Here is a 19,744-nt window from a genome sequence, read left to right as displayed (position 1 = left end):
AGTCATTTTGACTTACTTCCATCTATAACAGCCTTTTTCAATGGCACTCACTAGGATGTTTTTATCTATGAGTTCACAGTCTATCGATATTCTGGGACAGATACAAGAATCAAGAATTGTCCCATTACAAGAAAAAGTATCTTCACAAAGAGTAAGCACTACAAAAATAACTGAATTGTTTCTACTGGCTACACTTATTACTGTAGAATACAGCAAAACCAAAGAAAGGGTATTTGCATGCCTGGCTGTGAGGCTTTCTGCTTCACTACTTGCGTTTTAGACACAAAGCAAAGGAACTTGCAACATAACCCAGAATCACAAAGTTTATCAAGTTGTCCATAGGCTTGTTCTTTGGAGTATGACTAGACAGATTAACCATGAGAAGCAACCTATCACACTGCCTACCCCAAAAGCAGGGAGGAGATGGAACCCTAGATTGCCTAGCAAGGAAGTCACTGCACTTTTAGAACCAAAATTCCTTCACTATTAGTTGACAGATTCAGGCCTTCAATTTTAAAATTTACTATTTGGATTTTAAAAAGACCCTTAAATACTATTGAGCTAGTAAGGGCATATACCATGCAGCCCCTCTCACCCTTTAAAGAGATCTTCATAGCCGCTTGTATAATCACACTGTCAGCACAGCTGTCCGAGCAAGACACACTGGGAAAATTAGTACCTTAGAGTCCAACACCAGACTTCCTTTTTAATTCAGTAACACTCCTCTTCAGACTCTTCTCCTTATGTTCCCCCTTTTCCACAAGAAGGGCCACAAAGATTTATAGCTAAAAATCTGTTAAAAATAATCAATTCAATCAAGACAGCTCTTCTAAGCACATTTTTTTAAAAATAACAATAGTTAAAATAATTAAAACCATTCATTTATTAAACATAGGAGCACCTGTGTTCAATACAATTCCATTCCCTTCAACATATGTTCTTCCTGAGAAATTAAATTCTGAAAGAGGAAATAGAAAACCTGCTTTTTCTCCCTTACAGACAACTTACATTAAAGTTTGTGCAGAATTAGAAAGTTTTGGGTCTTGAAACAATTTCTAGAAAGACTGCTTTTGGACTTGGTGCCAGCTTGAAAATTAAGTATTCCATTTCCCAAAACTTCAAGGCAAGGACCATTCCACCACAAGTCTGAAGCTACCAGACGCACAATTTACAGAACTAGCCAATTACTGAACTAACCAATAATCAATTACAGTGAATCCAGCATATTTGAAATCTGTCTCTTAAAATAATTCCATCAGTTTACTTGCTTTCTGCGCAAATTGAGACAACTCATTCACCCATTCACAGGTAAGTACTTCACAAGACTTGCTTTCTGATCAGAAAGCAAGCTACTCAAGAGCTTGGCAATACTATCATTATGGCAATGGGAAAGAAAGACTGCATGAAAAATTTAACCTTTCCACTGGAAAACCACACTAAATTGACAAAAAAACTCCTTACAAGCAGTCACATGGTTAGTGTAACAAAAAACCCTTACAAGCAGTCATGTGGTCAGAGGGAGCAATGACAGACAAGAATTTCTGTGTGTTCCTGTTAAAAAAATAGCCATCGAATGGATTGCTTTTTTCTTATGTCAGAAAAATCTGGCTTCACCAAAATACAGTAACATATAGCTTACAATCAAAAATGTTAAAATTAGATTTTAAATTCCAGAAATCAGTCTGAACTACTTACAACAATGTTTCAACTTCTGAATCTAGCTCTTGGCATGCAGCCTCAAAGGCTGAATTTGAGGGGATTTCTGTATTGTTGTATTTTCTACCCATACATACGTGTTGATCACCTGCACCAATAAAGCATATTTCCCTGCAGCTCATATATTGTACTCCTGTCATCAGTACCCATCAATATGGGCAAATCTCAGATGTGAAAAGCAGAAATGTTAATTTTTATATCTCTCTCACTGCATACAGACTCATAGGTTTGAAAGTCAGTCCTTCAAGCCAAGCAACTGGCAGTGTCACCAAGGCAAGGGAATTTTCAAAGAAAAATACTGAGGGTTATATCTATTTCATGGAACAAATATCTTAGAATGCACAGAACAAAGACGGTTGATTTTGAATGCAACTAAAAGAAATAGCTACATCATCACTCTTCAAAAACAAATCCCCAAGCCTTTGGAGATATGCCATGCCACACAAACACACAGACTCTAAGATTGCTACTGCAGCAGATTTCTTCAGAAAAAGAAAACCCACAATGAAAATCCAGATCTGACAGAAACTCTTTCTCAAAATGTCCTTGTGAAGCCAACTTTAAGTTAACCTTTATTCAAAATCTTTGAAAAAAATTTATACCCAAGATCAGTTTGAAATATCAAATTGCCTGATGCAGCAAACTGAAGCTCTGCCATCCACCCTTCTACCACCCACCAAACACATTCTCGCACAGAATAACTGGGGGGGTTTTAAGACCATTATATTCCTTGGGTTCTGGTTACCATCAGCATAGCATTGTGTCACACCTTCTCACCAGCAGGAAAATAATCATGTTATTTTCTTTTGTTTCTGAACTTCCCCTGTCACACTGATTTGAGTCACTCTAAACAAGAGGGGGGCAAAATTATTGTTGTTTTATTACAAAGTTTTTTTAACTCCCCCCTCAGAGGGTACTAGTCTGCACTAGGGGCCAAAAACATCAACAGGCAAGAAAGGGAACTACAACAGGATCTACACAGGTACTTTAGTTGCAGTAGCCTAATATCAGGAGGAAAGGGACAAGTCAAAGGGACAACACAGTTATCTGATGCAAGAAAAGCAAGCCAATCAGCACAGGAGAAAAACCTACTCAGCAATCTTTATCAACTTAATCAAAGCTCCCTTCCTGGAGCAGAGCCAATGATGCAGCTTGGTACAGGAACAAACTAATCATCTGAACTCAGAACTGAATGTTTTTCAGTATCATGTTGAAAATAAAGATTAATTTTAAGTTTGGTAGTCTCTGCATAACTTCTGTATAATGATTCAAAGAAAGCCTGTTAAACCCTACTTAAATTTCAAGCATTTGGCTACAAATGCTACATTTGTTTATCGTGACAACTGTATGTGGAAGATGCTGTTCAGGCTCTGCAAAAGAAAGACTGTGTTGTACCAAAAAACATGCTCCATCAAGAGCTACCAAGAGCTACTTGATCTCCCAAACGTTATCATTTTCTTTAACTGTCAAGGAAAACAATTGTGTATACTAAGATTTCATTCCCCTTACTTAGCACTGCACACTGAGGTGAGCAGAAAGGAGGAAAAAAAAAGAAAGGACTGTCACATTTTTAATTAAGTCCACTTATGCATTAATCTTGGCCATATGGTTGTGGTATTATACCATGAGATAGTTCAGTAACAGTGCATTTGCTCCAACAGACAAAAGTAAAACACAAATGATCTGTACGCATGGGTTTTATTCTATTTCCTCAGTCCTTTACAGAGGAAATTATTGCAGAGTCCTTATCCCTGTGACATTTCAGGTCAACATTTCTCTGGTTTGGAACACATGTTCAAGAACAACTGTCTAATAACCCAAGATAAAGAAAATAAGGTGTTGGTCTGCAGCCTTATGTAGAGAATTGAAGGCTCCAACAGCACTCATGCTTCAAACTGTAGCCGTGGGTAAATGGTAATTTTAAAAAAGCAATGTGATGCTTTGCTATTCCCAAAAAGAAACAAACTCCAGCATATCAAGGAAGTCTTAAATTGTAAACAGTACAATGGCAAAAATATCACAAGTAGATTAAATTAGCCTTTATTTATAAGACATAATACTTTCCACTTTCACTCAAGCAGACAGTTTATAAAGTAAAATGGCATGCTTACATCAAATGGTAAAAATATTTTGGGAAAACAGGCCCTGTTATTTCTTGTTGCAATAGTAGAAATCTCCATTCCAATTTCTTTTACAGTAACATGACAAGAAAGGTTTTGCTTTAGGAAACCAAGGTGGACAGTGAGGGATGCTGAACATGCAACACATTCAGAATTGGTGTATCTCTAAAAAGGCAGGTGCAAAATAGAGCCTTCTCTCAAACAGCTTCTCTCAATCAACAGTCCAAGCATACCACTGAAGCAGAGTTTAAAAAACACATTGCAAAAATAGCAAACAAGCTAAAATCTGTAGGTACCCAACCCCAGCAAAAAAAACTTGCATTGTCAGTTTAACTTCCCTTTTGTAACTGCAGATCATCCCTCAAAACACCTTCTGATTTCTTTGGAAATAAGCTGAAGTGCAACATTAAGATAAGCATTGACAGTCCTAGAACCAGGGCCTATTACTAGCAGGAGTGATGGCCCAAGCAGAAAGGAAGACTGAAAAACAAGCTCAGTGCCAACAGGTTTGTACCACACAAAGACACTGAATGCAGTGGAGGCCACAGGCAATCCATGCTCCAGAATCTGATGCACTGCCAGCCAAAAGTTACGAGTTCTCTAAGAGCCATCAATGCAAAAAGGGGACGTGTACTCTTACCTTTTAAGGCAACCTAAACCAAATATTTCAATAGTTGGAGTCACAGTGATGGTTACAATGAGTCCTAGGATCATACACCATGACTAGCGTATCTTTGCTTAGATTTGAACACCCATACACAGCATATATAATTTCTCTCTATATATGCCATGCTTCAGAGCTGACAAAAAAGACACCATAGTACCGGGACAGACGTGGTTTCCATTTCTAGAAGCCTCCTTCTCTGCTAATGCAAATCTGAAGGCAGCTGACAGTCTGAGAAAACCCCAATTGTCATCATTAAAATCCAAACGTGACTGAAAAAGAAATAAATCAGTCGTATTGTCAAGAAGTGACCTAATGGTCATGCAGAGGGATACAAGAGCCCAAACAATCAAACAGACTTGAAGAGAACAGCTTTCCACTCATGTTTAGTCAGAATAGAAAATAATTGCTTTTGTCTGCAAGCAAACTTGGTCAATAGGTATACTGAACAGCTCAGTCTGAAACTGCTTTGCTATTCTTAGCACGGAGACTATTTATTGTTTTGTAAAACTCAAAGCTAAGAGAATTTAATCAATTAATAAAATTATATATTGCTGCCAATAGTACAAATGAACATCAGCGAAGGAAGAAAAACTCTGCAGCATGGTGTTCTCCCCAGATTTTCTTCAGTTCAACTGGATTTGACTCTCATGCAGAGTGCAGATAACACAGGCATGGTTTTATACTAACAGTAAGATTAGTGAAAACACATTTTTTCTCTTAGGACTTGTGTTGATTTTCTGAAATAGACAAAAGGGAAGTAAAAGGCTACATATCTTTAAAATACCTTTCTTCTTTTTTATGACCTGCAGTTTATCTTCAACCCATTTCTTCCTTCTCTTACACAAGATGCATTATTGGCAACTGATGAAAATTATGTACAACAACTACTAAGCCTTTAAAACAAAGTAGCAGCCTGTATGACTATCTCTCCCTTTTCTGTTGCAGAACACAAGTAAAATGTCAGTGTGTGCCAGATAGTATTTAAATTACTGGATTCCTGTAGCCCTTCTTCCTTCACAGAAACACTGGGTTTGGGCATCAAAATAGAAACAGCCAGTTCCTAGTTTAAGTTATTTACTGAAATACTGAACTTTCTTTTCATATTCTACCAGTATGCAATCATTTAATTCCTAATCTAATATCATAAGAGTTCTAATTAGTGGCAAATAATTAAGGGTCCACCTAACTTTGTCTTTTTAAGCTCTTGGTTAAATGGTAGATCTCCCAAGAATACTTCTTACACTATATTCTTCATTGCATGGCAGGAATATACCACGTCAGTATCAGCAGCTTTCCCTTCTTGCATGGAAAAACAAGCAATTTATTTACACAGTACTTAATTTTCAACTATGATATGAAGAGCAAAGCTGCTAGAGATTCAAATACAAACCCAGGAGCACAGCACAGAAACTGGGCGAATAGAAGCAACAAAATTTCTGCTGTACATATTCAGTCCTCAAGGGAATAAGAGGGAAGGGCATGTTAAAGTCACTTCTCTTATTTGAACGGGTATAAGAGCTAGAACTGCACTTCTAGAAAAACAGGCAGAATTAAGTAGAAAAACTACACAATGCTGCATGTGAGATAGACTATACTAGCCTAAAGTACTGAGGGGATTAATCTTCAGGTTAACAGGACAAATGAAAACCACACATTTATGCATGCTGGCACTCAAAGAAACAGGAGGAATGTAGCCCATACCATGCTATGCTTCTATTCAAAGAGTACAATTGGAACAATTCCCATCTCACCAGTAGTTCTATCCATTCTAATATCATTGCAGTAACTGGAAAGCACTGCTGTTCACTGGCAGACCTGGGGAAGCTTTGTTTCCTCCCTTCCAACTCAGGATATTCTGTGATTCTGTGGAAGAAAAGAATCAAGTGCTTGATCATTGTACTGGGGCAAATAATAGCATTCAGGCATGCAGCAACAACTCTGACTTCCAAAACCAGAAGGGAAGCCAGTACTAGCACTTCCTATCATTCCACTGCCATTTTCTTCACTGTATAATGGCAAAAAGCCATTCAAATATGGGGGGAAAAAATTACTACACAATTATTGTCTTAAACAGATAAGCCTGAAAAAGAAGCCTAAACCATGTCACAAGAAAGCAAACATGCTGCCATCCCAGCTGCTACAGCCTACTGCCAGTAAGAGCATGAGAACAGTCTAAATGAAAACATCATGCAGTTGCCAGAACAGCAACTGACACACTTCCAAAAAAATCTCTCCCATTGGAGACTCTTCTTCCTCCAGCTGACAAAAGAATTCTGTGCTAGAAAGTTGATATCCACAAGGCCTAGCTGATCACAAAAAGCTTTTTAATTTTTCTGATAAGATGCTTATGTGAAATCAGGTTTTCCAGACTGATCATTTAATGCTCCCCCTCTATCACCTTCCTGCAGGACAGGGAATGCATTACTTTAGCCTACAGAACACAAATGCAGACAAGTATCTTCAACTCACTTGAAACTGCAGATATCAATCTGTGTTACTGCAAAGTTCATACATCCAAGCAAGAATACTGTATGAGAAATATGCTCAGTATTGCATGAGAAACAGCAGCAAACAAATTGTCAGTATCAATAAGAAAGCCACTGTCTTTAGTTTTAAAGAAAAAAAAAACCAAAACGCTGAGAAGTCACACACACATTATGCCAAAATACATTCTACATCTATCTTCATTTGTAAAATAAATAGAATCTCTACCTAAAAACCCATCTTAACTAATTATGCTTAAAAAAATACACACCATGTGCCATGAAGTTCTCACAAAGTATTATGACACTACAAGAGGAAAGTGACACAGTCACAAACCTGAGGGGATAAACTATATAAATATATAGCTAGTGATAAACTCAAAATAAGGTGGTATATAAGACTCAAAACAAGTATTAATAATCAAAGCCAACTACAGACATTTGTTTTGCATACATTAAAAACTGCTTAGAGTCTTAAATTCAGATAATGTCAGTGTTTCTGTGGAATATTTTATAAGAAACTGCCATCTTAAATACAGTGGGGCTTGCTTTAAGCTCTACCAGTCGCATCTTTTTTAAAAGAAGATAATGTCTTTGAAAACTATCAAGTACCTACACCCACCAACATCCAACACCTTGCTTATTCAACATTACAAACTGCCTTTCATCACAAACCAGATTTACTAAAGCCAACACCTTAACATAGTTTTTAAAGTTTTGACAAGATTTTACCAAATCATTCAAGTAAAAGTTCCCTTAAAAAAAAAATATTCAAAGCACAACTGAAAAAGCAATCAGTTTTTACATCCATTTTCTTCCATACTTCTACACTGGAAACTTATCTCAGAAACTGGGATAACAACATCATGAGATGACAGTCACAATCACAATTAATTTGAACAAATACCATGACATTTCCAAACTGTTGCCTGCCTCTGAGCTGTAAGATCCTCTTGGAAATAAACATTACAATATCACAATTCTAAACCAAACTGAACATGTGTAAACTGAAGGTTTCAGGAGTGGTCTGCATCAACCACACTAAGATTAGACACTAGATGTGGTTCCCTGCATTGCCTGACTACTGTACCAGCTCTAGATCCGCACTTTAGTAAGCTCAGCAAGAAGCATGAGATCCCATGTACTTCAATGCTGAAGACTGAAAAGCTTGAGCTATCTTTTCCATATGACATATAACCTGGGACATTACAATATCTTGAAGTCCATTCAATTTCTGAGACATAATCCATAAAAGCCAGGTATCTAATAAAGTTTGCTGGGTACAAAAAAAAAGTCTGGTTTTGGCCAAAAGGCCACAGCAAGAGATAACCACATAAGAATTTCTACCATATGACCACAGCTAATGCTCACACTCAGATATGTAAATCCTACTGGGAATAAGCCCTTTTCTAAGTTCATGGCATAGAAATAACCTGTTAAGACCATTCAATCTTTGGCACAATAGAACCAGGACTCTAAACAGTGCTACAACACAAACAACATTCAAAAGTGTCCTGAGCAAATGGTAGTATCTTTTCACCACTCTTTCCAATACAGTTGAACAATGTTTACAACATTCAAGTTTATCAAGAAAAGGATAACTTGTACAGAGACAACCTAGCAAATGTACTCTGAAATTGTCAGAAGTATTTTCTACATGCTTAACTAAAAGAAGAAAAAACAATGACCAAATCTGAAATATTTGCAAGCATTAGGGAATAATGAAAACAAAACAAAAAAAAAATTTGAAAAGTCACACACCATGATAATCCATGTGTATAAAATCAGGTTTTGCCCAAGTTTCTGGCTCTCAGAATTGCAAGCACGAGAGAGAACATTAAATGATTGCAGGCTGATTTTAACACCTTGATTTTCTCACTATTGTTCCCAGGATGCAAGAGGCATTAGTTATCTCAGGAGGTAACCAAAATGGATTTTTAAGCAAATAGCTTTTGCTTTGTATAAAGACAGATATATTAGGTCTAGGATAACGTGAATATCAAAATCAATGTCTTGCTTATTTTTACTAGAGAGTATTCAGAAAGTATTGGGAAGAACTGAGAAATTGTTCTTTAACAAGACATACTGAATTCTTACCAAACCTTTCACAAACCTGCTAGTCATTGCAGAGATGTCTTTCAAAAAAAAAAAAAAAAAGGCTTTTATTCTCTGATCAGTGTACACTTTTCCCTAACATATTTCTATGTCTTGTGATAACTCAAGGGTGGTATCAACAATCTGTCATTCAGTTCAAATCTTTCCCCTAAGAATCTACCAGGCTAAACAACACTTGCACTTATATATCTCTGTAGAGAAAAAAATGTTTCTCAAAGAAGGTGCCTTTAGACACACTTTTTGCTGTACAAATAAACCAAGTCTCTCCATCACTTTTTGAACATTAAGCATGAAAGCTAAGAATGTAAAGAAGTGCTGATGTTTGCTAGCCCACTGCCTGCTCCTTTTCATTTAAATACCTCTTTCAGACTTCAAACACCTTTTAACTGTCAAGACCTGTAAATTCTTAATATGTACTTATTAACAGAAAGCACACAGCTTAGCATATGTGGTGGGGATATTGTCTTTGATAGACATCTATCAGTTTAAGAGGTTTTAAGGACGACTCTGCTCCTTTAGGAATCAAACTCCAACTTTCTCACCAGGTTCTTACAGCACTTGCCACAATTACTGCTCTCCCACAGCACCTTCAGAGTGCAGGGAAAGAAAGGTATACACTGTGTCAATGGGAGAAAAAGAACATTTCCTTAATTAACACTTTAAAAAGTAGTCTCTGACATAGCATGTATGTGTTGTAACTATTCCACGTGGCACAATGTTTCTTGAGGCTAAATGACATGGCAAAGCAACACGTGTTGTGAGAGCGCAAGTCAGAGGACTAGAGACCAGCCTCTATCTGCTCCACTCAGATAATGCCAAGGCTGCAGTTGATGGATGCTCTGCCACAGTGACCGGAAGGACTTTGGCATTCCACTGTAGCAGGAGCCATGCCACCACCCATGGCAAGAATTTATTACACTGTCTGGACAACATATGCAGACCTAATTTTGTGACACACTGACACTCGAGAGGAGAGGAAAGATACTGCCATTTCATCGCCCCCACACTCTTGGGTAGGCACACCTACCACAGCAGCAGTTTTGCCATAGGGATGTTTCCCAATCCTGGAACAATGTAACCTCCTCTAAGTATCTACACTGGTCCACCATTCGTCGGGAGCAGTTTGCTACCTACTGAAGTAGGTCATGAGGAAAAAACTTTCCTTTTCCATACCGAGGTCCCAAGAGAGTCAAAGTGTACTTGAGTGAACAGACTTTTCCATTTCACACAAGAGAACCAAGAGAAGAAAAACCAAGCATCTTAAAAATCTTCATGTCACCAAAGCATATATCCATTATATATATACACTCGTGTATTTATTGACCATCTGTAAACCAACAGGCTAGATAGAGAAAATTTATTTTAGTAACAAATTTCAGCTCGTATCTCCAGGGTGGCTAAACATTTGGAACTTAATACAAGGAGAAAACATTTTCTGCTCATCAAGTCATAGCTCTTTGAGAATTCATACACAATAGCATTAGCTGGGTGCCAATTCTTTGCAGTCTTTCCTTGGCCAAAGTTCTTTTGTTCAAGCAGATCTTTTACTCAATACAGGCAGTCCACTGCACTTTGATAACGCTTGAACTCAGCAGAATCTCTAGTTATTCTCTGCTTCCCTTAATAAAGCACACAGGTTTCATGACAATTTTACAACTTTAGAAAAGTTATTAACAACCGAACTTGCAACCTTTTCAATAGGCTCTTCTTTTCCATACGAGACCACAGTTATAAAGAAGAGAAATCCAAATTACTGCTTTGATGTGCACTACATAGCAATTTCAGAGATATATGGAATGCTCTAAAATTCAAACTTGCTGTTCTTTTACTATCCTGTTCTTTTCCCATTTGAATTTCATAAGCAAAGCTCAAAACTAACATCTGTCTGCATAGCCTCTTTACACAAATGTGCTCCTGTCAGTTGATGGAGCTATTTGAATTAGCATATTTTAACTTGTTTAAATGACAATACAGGCACCCTGAGCAACTAACAAAACCAGTGTATAAAAAAAGGGATAGCAGGAAAAATAAAACCGTTCAGACAGATGAAAAGTGAACTAGGAAAAAAAAGTCTTGATAATTTTAGCAGGCTACACTGGAAGCCAGTCATATTAACAAGTTACCTTAATTTTGCAGAAGAAAAACTGCTTTTAACATTCAAGGTGATAGGATTTTGATATTGGTTGTTCGTGTGCTTTTCTTGGATCTATCTATAAGCCAAATATAAGTTTAAAATAGGCTATATTCCAACAGGGGACTCAGTTTATAGAAAAAAAAAAAAAAAAACAGATGCTGATTTTCTTCCCTTTCCTGATCATTAATGACTTCATATGACACAATAAATAGTGCAGGCCTGCTTAAATCATGGTGAAAATGCATGGCAAATAAACACTTAAAAAAATAACAGGTAAACATGTACTCTGTATATGTCAGTAAGATACAGATTTACGAAAAAATTAATTCTCCAAGTAATGGAGGAAAAGGAAAAAACATCAGACATTTAAATATTTTCACTTCCACTTATCAGGAAAGGTCCACTGTATGAAGATTCCTGTGAAAGAACTTTATGGACTTACAGGGAACATGAAATGGTTCAATTTATAGCATTAGTTAGATTCTCTTGTGCCATATCTTTAAAATCCCAAACACACAAACAAAACATTTTGATGTGGACACTTAACTTTTTTTCCTGTCTTCCCTCCTCAATCTATCCCTTATTTCTTTACAAGCTTAAATGAAAGGGAAAAACAGAATAGAAGAGGGCACCTTACTTACTCCAAAACAAACAGCATGAAAGACTGCACCCAGGTTTTAAAATTTATATAGCTTAAGATACCACCACTTGACATTATAGGATGGCAATATGTAATTTTAACAACCTGCTGAGCGTTTCCTTCTGTAACACCCACACTGATATTCCATTTCCACAATATCCTGATATATTCGGGCAATGACATTCAGCCCCATATTCCTGAAAAAATTGCAAATGCCTTACTGCTTCCTGCAGATTCATTTTTAGAATTCAAATGATTTGCCAACACATAGCATTGCCAACATATTAGCAATACACCTCTTCTCCTAAGTCCTAATAAAAATCACATTTGGTAACAATTTTACTGTTGGGCAGGGAGTTAAGAATTGTTTGTACACCACCTGGCTGTATATTGCTTTGTACCACTGTAGCTTATCTACTGTCAAGAGTAGGTTATTTAAGAAAAGTGGACTAAATCAACTTTAATCACTTGCACTGGCTTAATTCGAGCAGTTTCCATTTACCACCTGAGCTTCACAGGACCAACTGTATTCTAATGTTTTCAAACTGATTTAACTTAACCAAAAGTACCGCATATTAAATTATTTCTAAATTATATGCGGTTGCCAAAAGCCAAGCAAGCCTATTTTCTAGGCTGCCTGGTGGAATTCTTTTTAAACAGCTTCTAGGCAGGCAACAAGGGTCACTCTGTCAGGACACAAAGCACCCTTACTAAGGTGTCTCGTCTATTCTGTAGTGGAGTATCACTGCAAGCAGCTTTCTAGTAGACAATGCCACTTCTCTCATCTGACACACCATCACTTTAATCAAACAATATCAGTTATACACAAGCACTTAGATAACACATCACATTGAAAAACTGAAAAGGACAGGCAAGACAAAAGAGGAAAAAATAATAGGATTTCTAAGGAAAAAAGTGGAATGCTCATGTAAGTTTGAAGACTAAGAATTAAGTTTGCTAAGATCTGTTTACAAGTTTATATCTACACAATTATATTTATAGATTATTCTAGGCTGGTCTAAAGAACAAGTGAGGGAGCACCATTGAGATGAATTTGTAATTTTTTTTTTTACTTTACATGAAGTCATATTGTGCCATTTCTAAATTAGAAAAAAAGTGCTATAATATCACATTTTCTATTGTATTTTTGGAAGTGTCTAGAACACATGGAAAAAGTGACTGGCATTTATTTGCAATACACCTGAAATCACAAGACTGATGGGACAAAAACAAGTAAGGCACATGCACAGTTAGTTAGTGGACTACCTAATATTTAAACTGCATCTGTCAAAGGACATCACTACAATTGGACACAGAGACCCCAGAAAGCAGCAAACCACAGCAGCAATGGAATAACACAGAAGTTCAGCAAATGACTACAGTACCCACAAGAAAGGGAAAAATAATGGGGAAAGGTGGTTACCCCATTTGGTATTAAACTACAAAAGAAGTCATTCTTGTTTCTCCAGCCCCTTCTATCTACGGCTCTGCTCTACTTTAAATGCATAAATTTGCATTTATGAAACAAGCAGCTAACAGTAATCCAAGAGCCATAGCATCTGTATCAGTCATCAGTTTCTAACCTAGCAGGTTGCAGGGAACAACACAAGCCTTCTACCAAAGAACTAATTTCTCAATGTCAACAAGTAAAAAAAACAAAAAAACAAAAAAACCTGCCTTAGTCAAGCATCTTAAAAAGGAGAGGAAAAAGAGAATAGCCCAATACAGACCTAAAGAGACTACACAGAATTTGCAATAGACCACCTTTTCATTGCACCCAAAGTTAAGTTTTATGAAGAAATCCATAAAAATAAGAAGTGCCTGAATTGCCAAGACAGTAATTTTGTCAATTGACATATGTTAGATTAAGAAAATATACATGTATGACATTTACGTTCTAGTGAGAGGACAGATTTATTACTGAAGTGCCTGGGCATTTAATCTCTTTTCCATTTATTACAGAATCATATAAAAGAAAGATCTATTAGCAGAAACTGTTACCTGTTATAGAGAGGAACATCATTTTCTATCTCCTTGCACCTTCTAGGAAGTGAATGATACAGAAAAGGACATATGACAGTTGGACATTTTTAATCCCTGGTATCTTCACTTGTCTCACAATCAAGGTATCCGAAATCTCATTCAATGTCAAAACACATAAGGGAATAGAATTACATTAAAAATGATGCTGCAAAGTAAACAGTATTTAGAAATTAAAGCAGGAAATGCCTTCCTGTGATGAAAGAAACTAACAGAGTTGAAGTGGTTACTTTTAACCCCCTTGTTTCACATACCTCAATAGAAACACTCAAGTTCCACATAAACAGATTAATGAAGGCAATACACATTTCCTTTCCTCCTTACTCAGACCATCAAAGAAACACTTAGGTACACTAAATCTGTAGTTTATGCAGAAAGAGAGGAAGAGTGTCATGTGTGTCATTATGTACAATGTCAATAAAAGCCTCTTTTAACATTAACTGAAATAGTAGAGGGGTAAAAAAAAAAAAAAAGATTAAAAGGAAGCTTTGTGTATGCTGAAAGGAGTTATTTTAAAGTTTTGTGCATACACAGCAAGAACTTACAAGGCTTGCTTCTTTTTCCCCTGCTTTACCCAGTGTTTGAGACATTTTTAATCAGTCACATACTCAATATGAAGCATCACCTTTTACCTCCACCTTTATTTCATCTCAGCTAGCTCTAATACAGTCACCTACCTAAAGTCTGCTCCAAAATAAAGAAAAAAGGAAAACAAACAAAAGGGAAGGGAAAACTAGCACTATGTCCAGGATAACCAGTTCCACAGGAAAAGCCTGCCTCCTTGTGGCTCGACTAGCCCTAAATTCGATTTCTCCAGTTCATTCCATTACACCCAGTAAATCTGGTGAGCCAAGGCAGTTGGTTCACACTGGTTTGGGGATTTGGTTTTCAGGAGGGTAGAGTTGATGAAAAAGAAAAATGTTTCTAAATTTAGGAACTGCTTGTGAAAGCAATCCATCACTCCTTACCAAAATATTGCTTTTAGCCTTCTCCTCTAGATGGGGTGGAAGATGACAGAGATTCCACTTAAAAACAACTGAGATTCTTTACATAGCAACAAATGCAAAAGCTTGTCAGCACTCTGGTACCTAAATCTAGAAGGGTACAAATCTTGGTTCAGCTGTGGCTTAACCTTGCAGGCCTCTATAGATACCTTAGCTTTCACCAATAAATACCCATTCTGCCCACAGATCTCTTTCTGGGGATGCCTCTGAGGATTCCACTCTTGGCAGTGACAAAGCATTTGGCACTTGGAACAAGATGCAGACGTTCCTCTGTCCAGCCTGAAGGGCTCAATTACATGGGGCTACTTCCTTAATACTTGGAAGAGCAAGTTCTTTAGAAATCAGCTGGAGTTTTTGGCTGCTTTTGGTGTGGGGTTTTGTTGTACTGAGTGTTTTAATTTCCTTTTGATTTCAATCCAGTCACTCTATTGTGCAAGAGCTTCGTGATTCAAGAATTTAAAATCTGTGTGACAAATACACAAATTCACACCAGTCTTAGAAGTGGATCACATCAGGATGACTTTGGCTTTCTATCCATCTTGCAGAAGCTGCTCCGTTTTTATGCAGGTCTGAGACAGAGCATGAACTGCTTTTGCTGTGGGTTATGAAATTTATCCATGAAAAGAAGGGAACTTCCACTCTCCACTCCAAAGGCTTTTTAATATAAAACACATTTAGTGAACATAAAAGCAGACCACATTTTTTTCATTCTCACAATTGTTAGGCTTGCAACTTGCTCTCTTCTCTGTCACACCCTCAGTATGGGATGCATTTCTTTAACCTTTAGGCACGTGAATCACTCACTCTTTCCAATCTACAACTCTGTGATCCAGCTGGAAAAGGAGTCAACTGATCATGGCTCTCTCATGTTAACAAAAATTTTGATTAAGAGATTCACTGGTGGGAAGAACAGGAAAAAATTCAAAACATCTCTGTGCCCTACAAGCACTTCTTGAATGAAAGGCTTTGATTCTACCCTTTTCTTCTTTTCAAGCAGATATTTAAAAAAAAGTTGTCACACACTAAATTCCAAGTGTGGAATACAGCACATCTTTCTACTACAATTTTTATGCCTAGGTCCAGAATGAGAAGCATTGCACCCTCTTCCTTTGGTTTGGTTTTGTTTTGTTATTTTTATTTACACATTGACCAGTGAGACATCTTGTCCTTTGTGTGCTTTAGACTCTTTCATGCCTGCTCGCACCCTACGAGGCCGATATACTGCACACAGAGCTGTGGATTGCACCACTGTTGAGAGGGGCTAAAAACTTTATCAAGGCTGTACCACACACTGCAACATCCAAACAGCTTCACAGGTCTTATTAGAAAGGTTGTAAACAAAGAAGCAAAATAAGCAGGAGCTTAGATTAACTCTGACACTACTCTAATAAGAAAAGCAAATTAGAAAAAAAAAAAAAAAAATCACTCTTTTCTCTTACTCAGGTGCAATCCTGGCAGAGGGCAAACACCTTCAACACTACTGAAGAGAAAGAGAATTGGTGGTGTTCAACACATCACAGGACTGGGTGCCATATCAAACAAGTCCAGTATGTCTGAATAACAAATTAGGTCTGTGCATGGGAAAAAAAAAGAAAAAGATAATCCTTATGGAAAAACACATTCTGTTTGTATAACCAGATCTGTAATTAACATGCAAATTACTTACACAAATGAAGAGCTATCCCCTCCTGGTTTTTGTAATTTTATAGACTGAAAACAGCAGAGACTGCAATTTATTAAAAGTTGTGTTCTCCTATAAGCAACTCTGTTTCCATTATATTGAAAGAGTGGGCAAGTAACAAGGACTATTTGAAGTCATACACATCAAGAACATTACTAGAGCAGGGTTTCTGCTCATAAGTTTAAGACAGTTGTGTTTTTTTGCTTTACACCAGTGTCTGACACTAAGTTAATAAGCCTTTTGTTGAGATTCAAAAGCTATTTCACTACACACATCTTCCTCTACTTACATTTGCTAACCTACACTGAAGCCTGGGATTAAATTTTATGCTTCACTGACAGAAAATAGAATCCTAAATCACCAATCCACATATAATAGTTAATTTCCCCACTTGTTTCTTGTGGTCACAGTACCTACTTTCTTCCTTACCATGGCTTTACTTTAAACTTTCGTATTTTTAAACACAGCACTGGGCTTCAGCTCAGCTCTATGAAATATCTCATTTTCTTTAAATTATCCTTACTACACTTTCCCAATTACCGAGGCCAGTAAGGTTTACTAAATTTTGTGCATAATGATACCAAATTATGCTACTGAAGCAAGTAACAGGTTTATTGATCTCTTAAAACCATAATAAAAACTGCTACTAATATCAATAATAAACAGCAACAGGTTCTAGCAGACAAAATACCAGACTCTTATTTGGAAACACTGGTTTCTTTCCTATTTTATTCTCACCAAGTCTTCTAGGTGACCTTGGGCAAATCACTACCCCCACACTGCAGTTTCCCCAGCAGTAAAAATTAATTGAACAGAATTGCAAATCTGTCTGGAAACTCCAAATGTAACACATCATAAGAGTTCAAAATGTATTTCCCTATCTGCAGATACATTTGCCTTGATAGCTTTTCTTTATCCCATTACACAGCAGCAGTGTAAGATTGCTTTTACTTTCTAAATACACTCTGGTGGTTCTTCAAGAAAGGCTTTAGGCTACTGCCTTACTTTCTACCACATGCTTGATCTATTTCTTCTACTGTATCTACTTTGAAGGACCAGGAGCTCGTATGTGGCAACACAGACTTGCACTTATTTTAATATCTTACATCAAAAGTTGCTGTTGAACACATTCCTAAGGTACAGAGAGAATAAAAAAAACAGGATGGAGGGGCAATTATCAGCGAGCAGTGACTCATTCGCTAGACCCTTGCTCACATAAGTAGCCATCCAAGTATTTGCTTCCACTACCTGACACAGGAACTAGTCATCAGCATTTTTTTACAGGGAATACATACATTTGATGAACTAAACTGCATCAAAGAAACATAAAAATACTCCTCTTTTTATGTATCAGCTAGACCTACAAAATACTACTTTTCATATAACAGGAGACAACAATTTATTAGCAAACAACACCGTTCAAGTGTGGTGCACTTCACTCAATTGCCTTCTCGCCCTATTCTGGGTTTTTTGTAAAAAATTACGTAATCATGAGATGCTTTACAAAATAGAATGCTTAAACACCATTTTCTAAAAGCTCTTGATTTTGCTAATCTTTATAGCAGGGGAAACACCGCAAAAGAAAAAGCACTTATTTTTTCTAAGCAGAGATAGTGGACAAAGTTGCCAGTTCCCACACCATGCCACATAAACCCGTTCCGATTGACACAAATGTGAACTGTGATGTGCTTAACTTCCAGCTGTGCCCCTGATCGATGAATTACTACACCACCTTGAAAAATCTGTTTAATAACTTGACGGCCAGAACACTGAAAAATTACTCATGTATTGTCCGCAGGGAACTTCTTGAACATTAGTAACACTTGTAACATGAGCTGTTATGAGAAGGAAGAGACAGACCTTCCACGCCACAGACACAAAACATGACAAATCCGACAATTTCCTGGAATATTGCAAAACCGGTCGGAAAGCGGTATCCTTCAGGCACATCGCTAAGGAGAAAGCGAAGCGCTGTGCATCCGAAGGGAAAGCGCATTAGCAGCTCGGATCCTCGCGTGTTCTCTAGGTGGGAACACGAGCCCGAGGGACCCCGGTGCCGGCGGGGAAGGCAGGAAGGGGCAGACGCCGCTCTGTGCCGGGAGCGGAGCGGGGCCCCCCCGCCCCGGAGCGCAGCCCTGGCCCTGCCCAGCCTCCCTTCCCGCACCAACTTCCCCCAGCCCGGGACGTGGCCGGCCGCAGTTGGATGAGGAGCGACGCGACGGGACTGAAATCGGTCTGAAGTCCACAAAGAAGCCATCTGCCTCCGGAAAGCGGGCTGGAGAAGGGCGGGCGGGAAGGGGGAAGGAGTAGCCCGGGGCAGTTTCACGCCGCCTGAAAGCGAGCGGTGCTGAAGAGATCCCCCCCGGCCGCCGCCCCTGCTCCCAGCCCGAGGGCCGCGCAGCGCTGCCCCCCGCCCGGCCCACCCCGCCGCCGGGGCAGCGAGCGGGCGCACCTTCCCCGGGCTGAGCTCTCACCTTCCTCCTGCCGCCTCCGCCGCCGGCCAGCGCGGCGCTGCCGCCCGAGTACATGTAGTAGGCGATGCCCAGCACCCAGAGGAAGGCGAAGCAGAGCAGCAGCCGAGACCTGCGCCGCATCCTCCCTCCCGCGCCGCCGCCAGGCCACCAGGAAACGGCCGCCAGCAGCCGCCGCCTCCGCTCCTGCTCCTGCCGCCGCCGCCGCCGCGCAGGGTCAGGGGGCAGAGGGCGAGCGCCCGCCCCCCGACCAATCCCGCGCCGCCCGGCCCCGCGGGGGGCGGGCCGGCTCCGCCGCCGTCGCCATGGTTGCAGCACGCCGGGCCGCCGCCTCCGCCGCGCCCGCGGGCCGGGGGCTGCGCGCCCCCCGCAGGCGGGCACCGGCACGGCCCGGACCGGCTCCGCCCGCCCCTCCCGCCGCCGGGCACCCCCGGGCCCCCCGCCGGCCGCGGGGCTCCGCGGGCGCTGCCTGAGCCGGCCCGCGGGGCGGGAGCCGCGCCTCGCGGGCGGCGGGCGGGAGGCCGCTCCCCGCCCTGAGGCGGCGGGGCTCCGCGGGACTGCGCGGCTGTGCGGGTGTCTCCTCCTCGGAGTCGTCCCACTCCTTCCCCGCTCATACTGGCCGATTACACAGAGGCTGTCGCTACCACGAAAACTCCAGAGTGGCCCCGGTCCG

The 19,744-nt window shown here is 39.5% G+C and overlaps 1 protein-coding gene across 4 annotated transcripts in view; it reads right to left on the bottom strand.

Annotated features, from left to right (window-relative positions):
* The window catches only part of GALNT2 (polypeptide N-acetylgalactosaminyltransferase 2), a 144,534-nt gene extending 125,206 nt beyond the window's left edge, over nucleotides 1-19,328 (bottom strand). The window contains exon 1 of one of the 4 annotated variants that reach the window (XR_015283390.1): nucleotides 19,075-19,328. Coding sequence is in view for 3 of the 4 variants with exons in the window: in XM_086877831.1 (XP_086733957.1) it covers nucleotides 19,075-19,194 (120 nt within the window). In the remaining variant the exon portion in view is untranslated. Of the gene's footprint in view, nucleotides 1-6,254; nucleotides 6,362-19,074 lie in introns of those variants that run through there. The other 3 variants (XM_086877831.1, XM_086877830.1, XM_023923641.2) reach the window with 3 other exon arrangements.
* Nucleotides 19,329-19,744: the final 416 nt, after the last annotated feature.

Source organism: Cyanistes caeruleus, chromosome 2 (genome assembly GCF_971803275.1).
Source record: "Cyanistes caeruleus chromosome 2, bCyaCae1.hap1.1, whole genome shotgun sequence".
Lineage (NCBI taxonomy): Eukaryota > Metazoa > Chordata > Aves > Passeriformes > Paridae > Cyanistes > Cyanistes caeruleus.
This window is presented reverse-complemented; position numbering and strand designations above follow the sequence as displayed.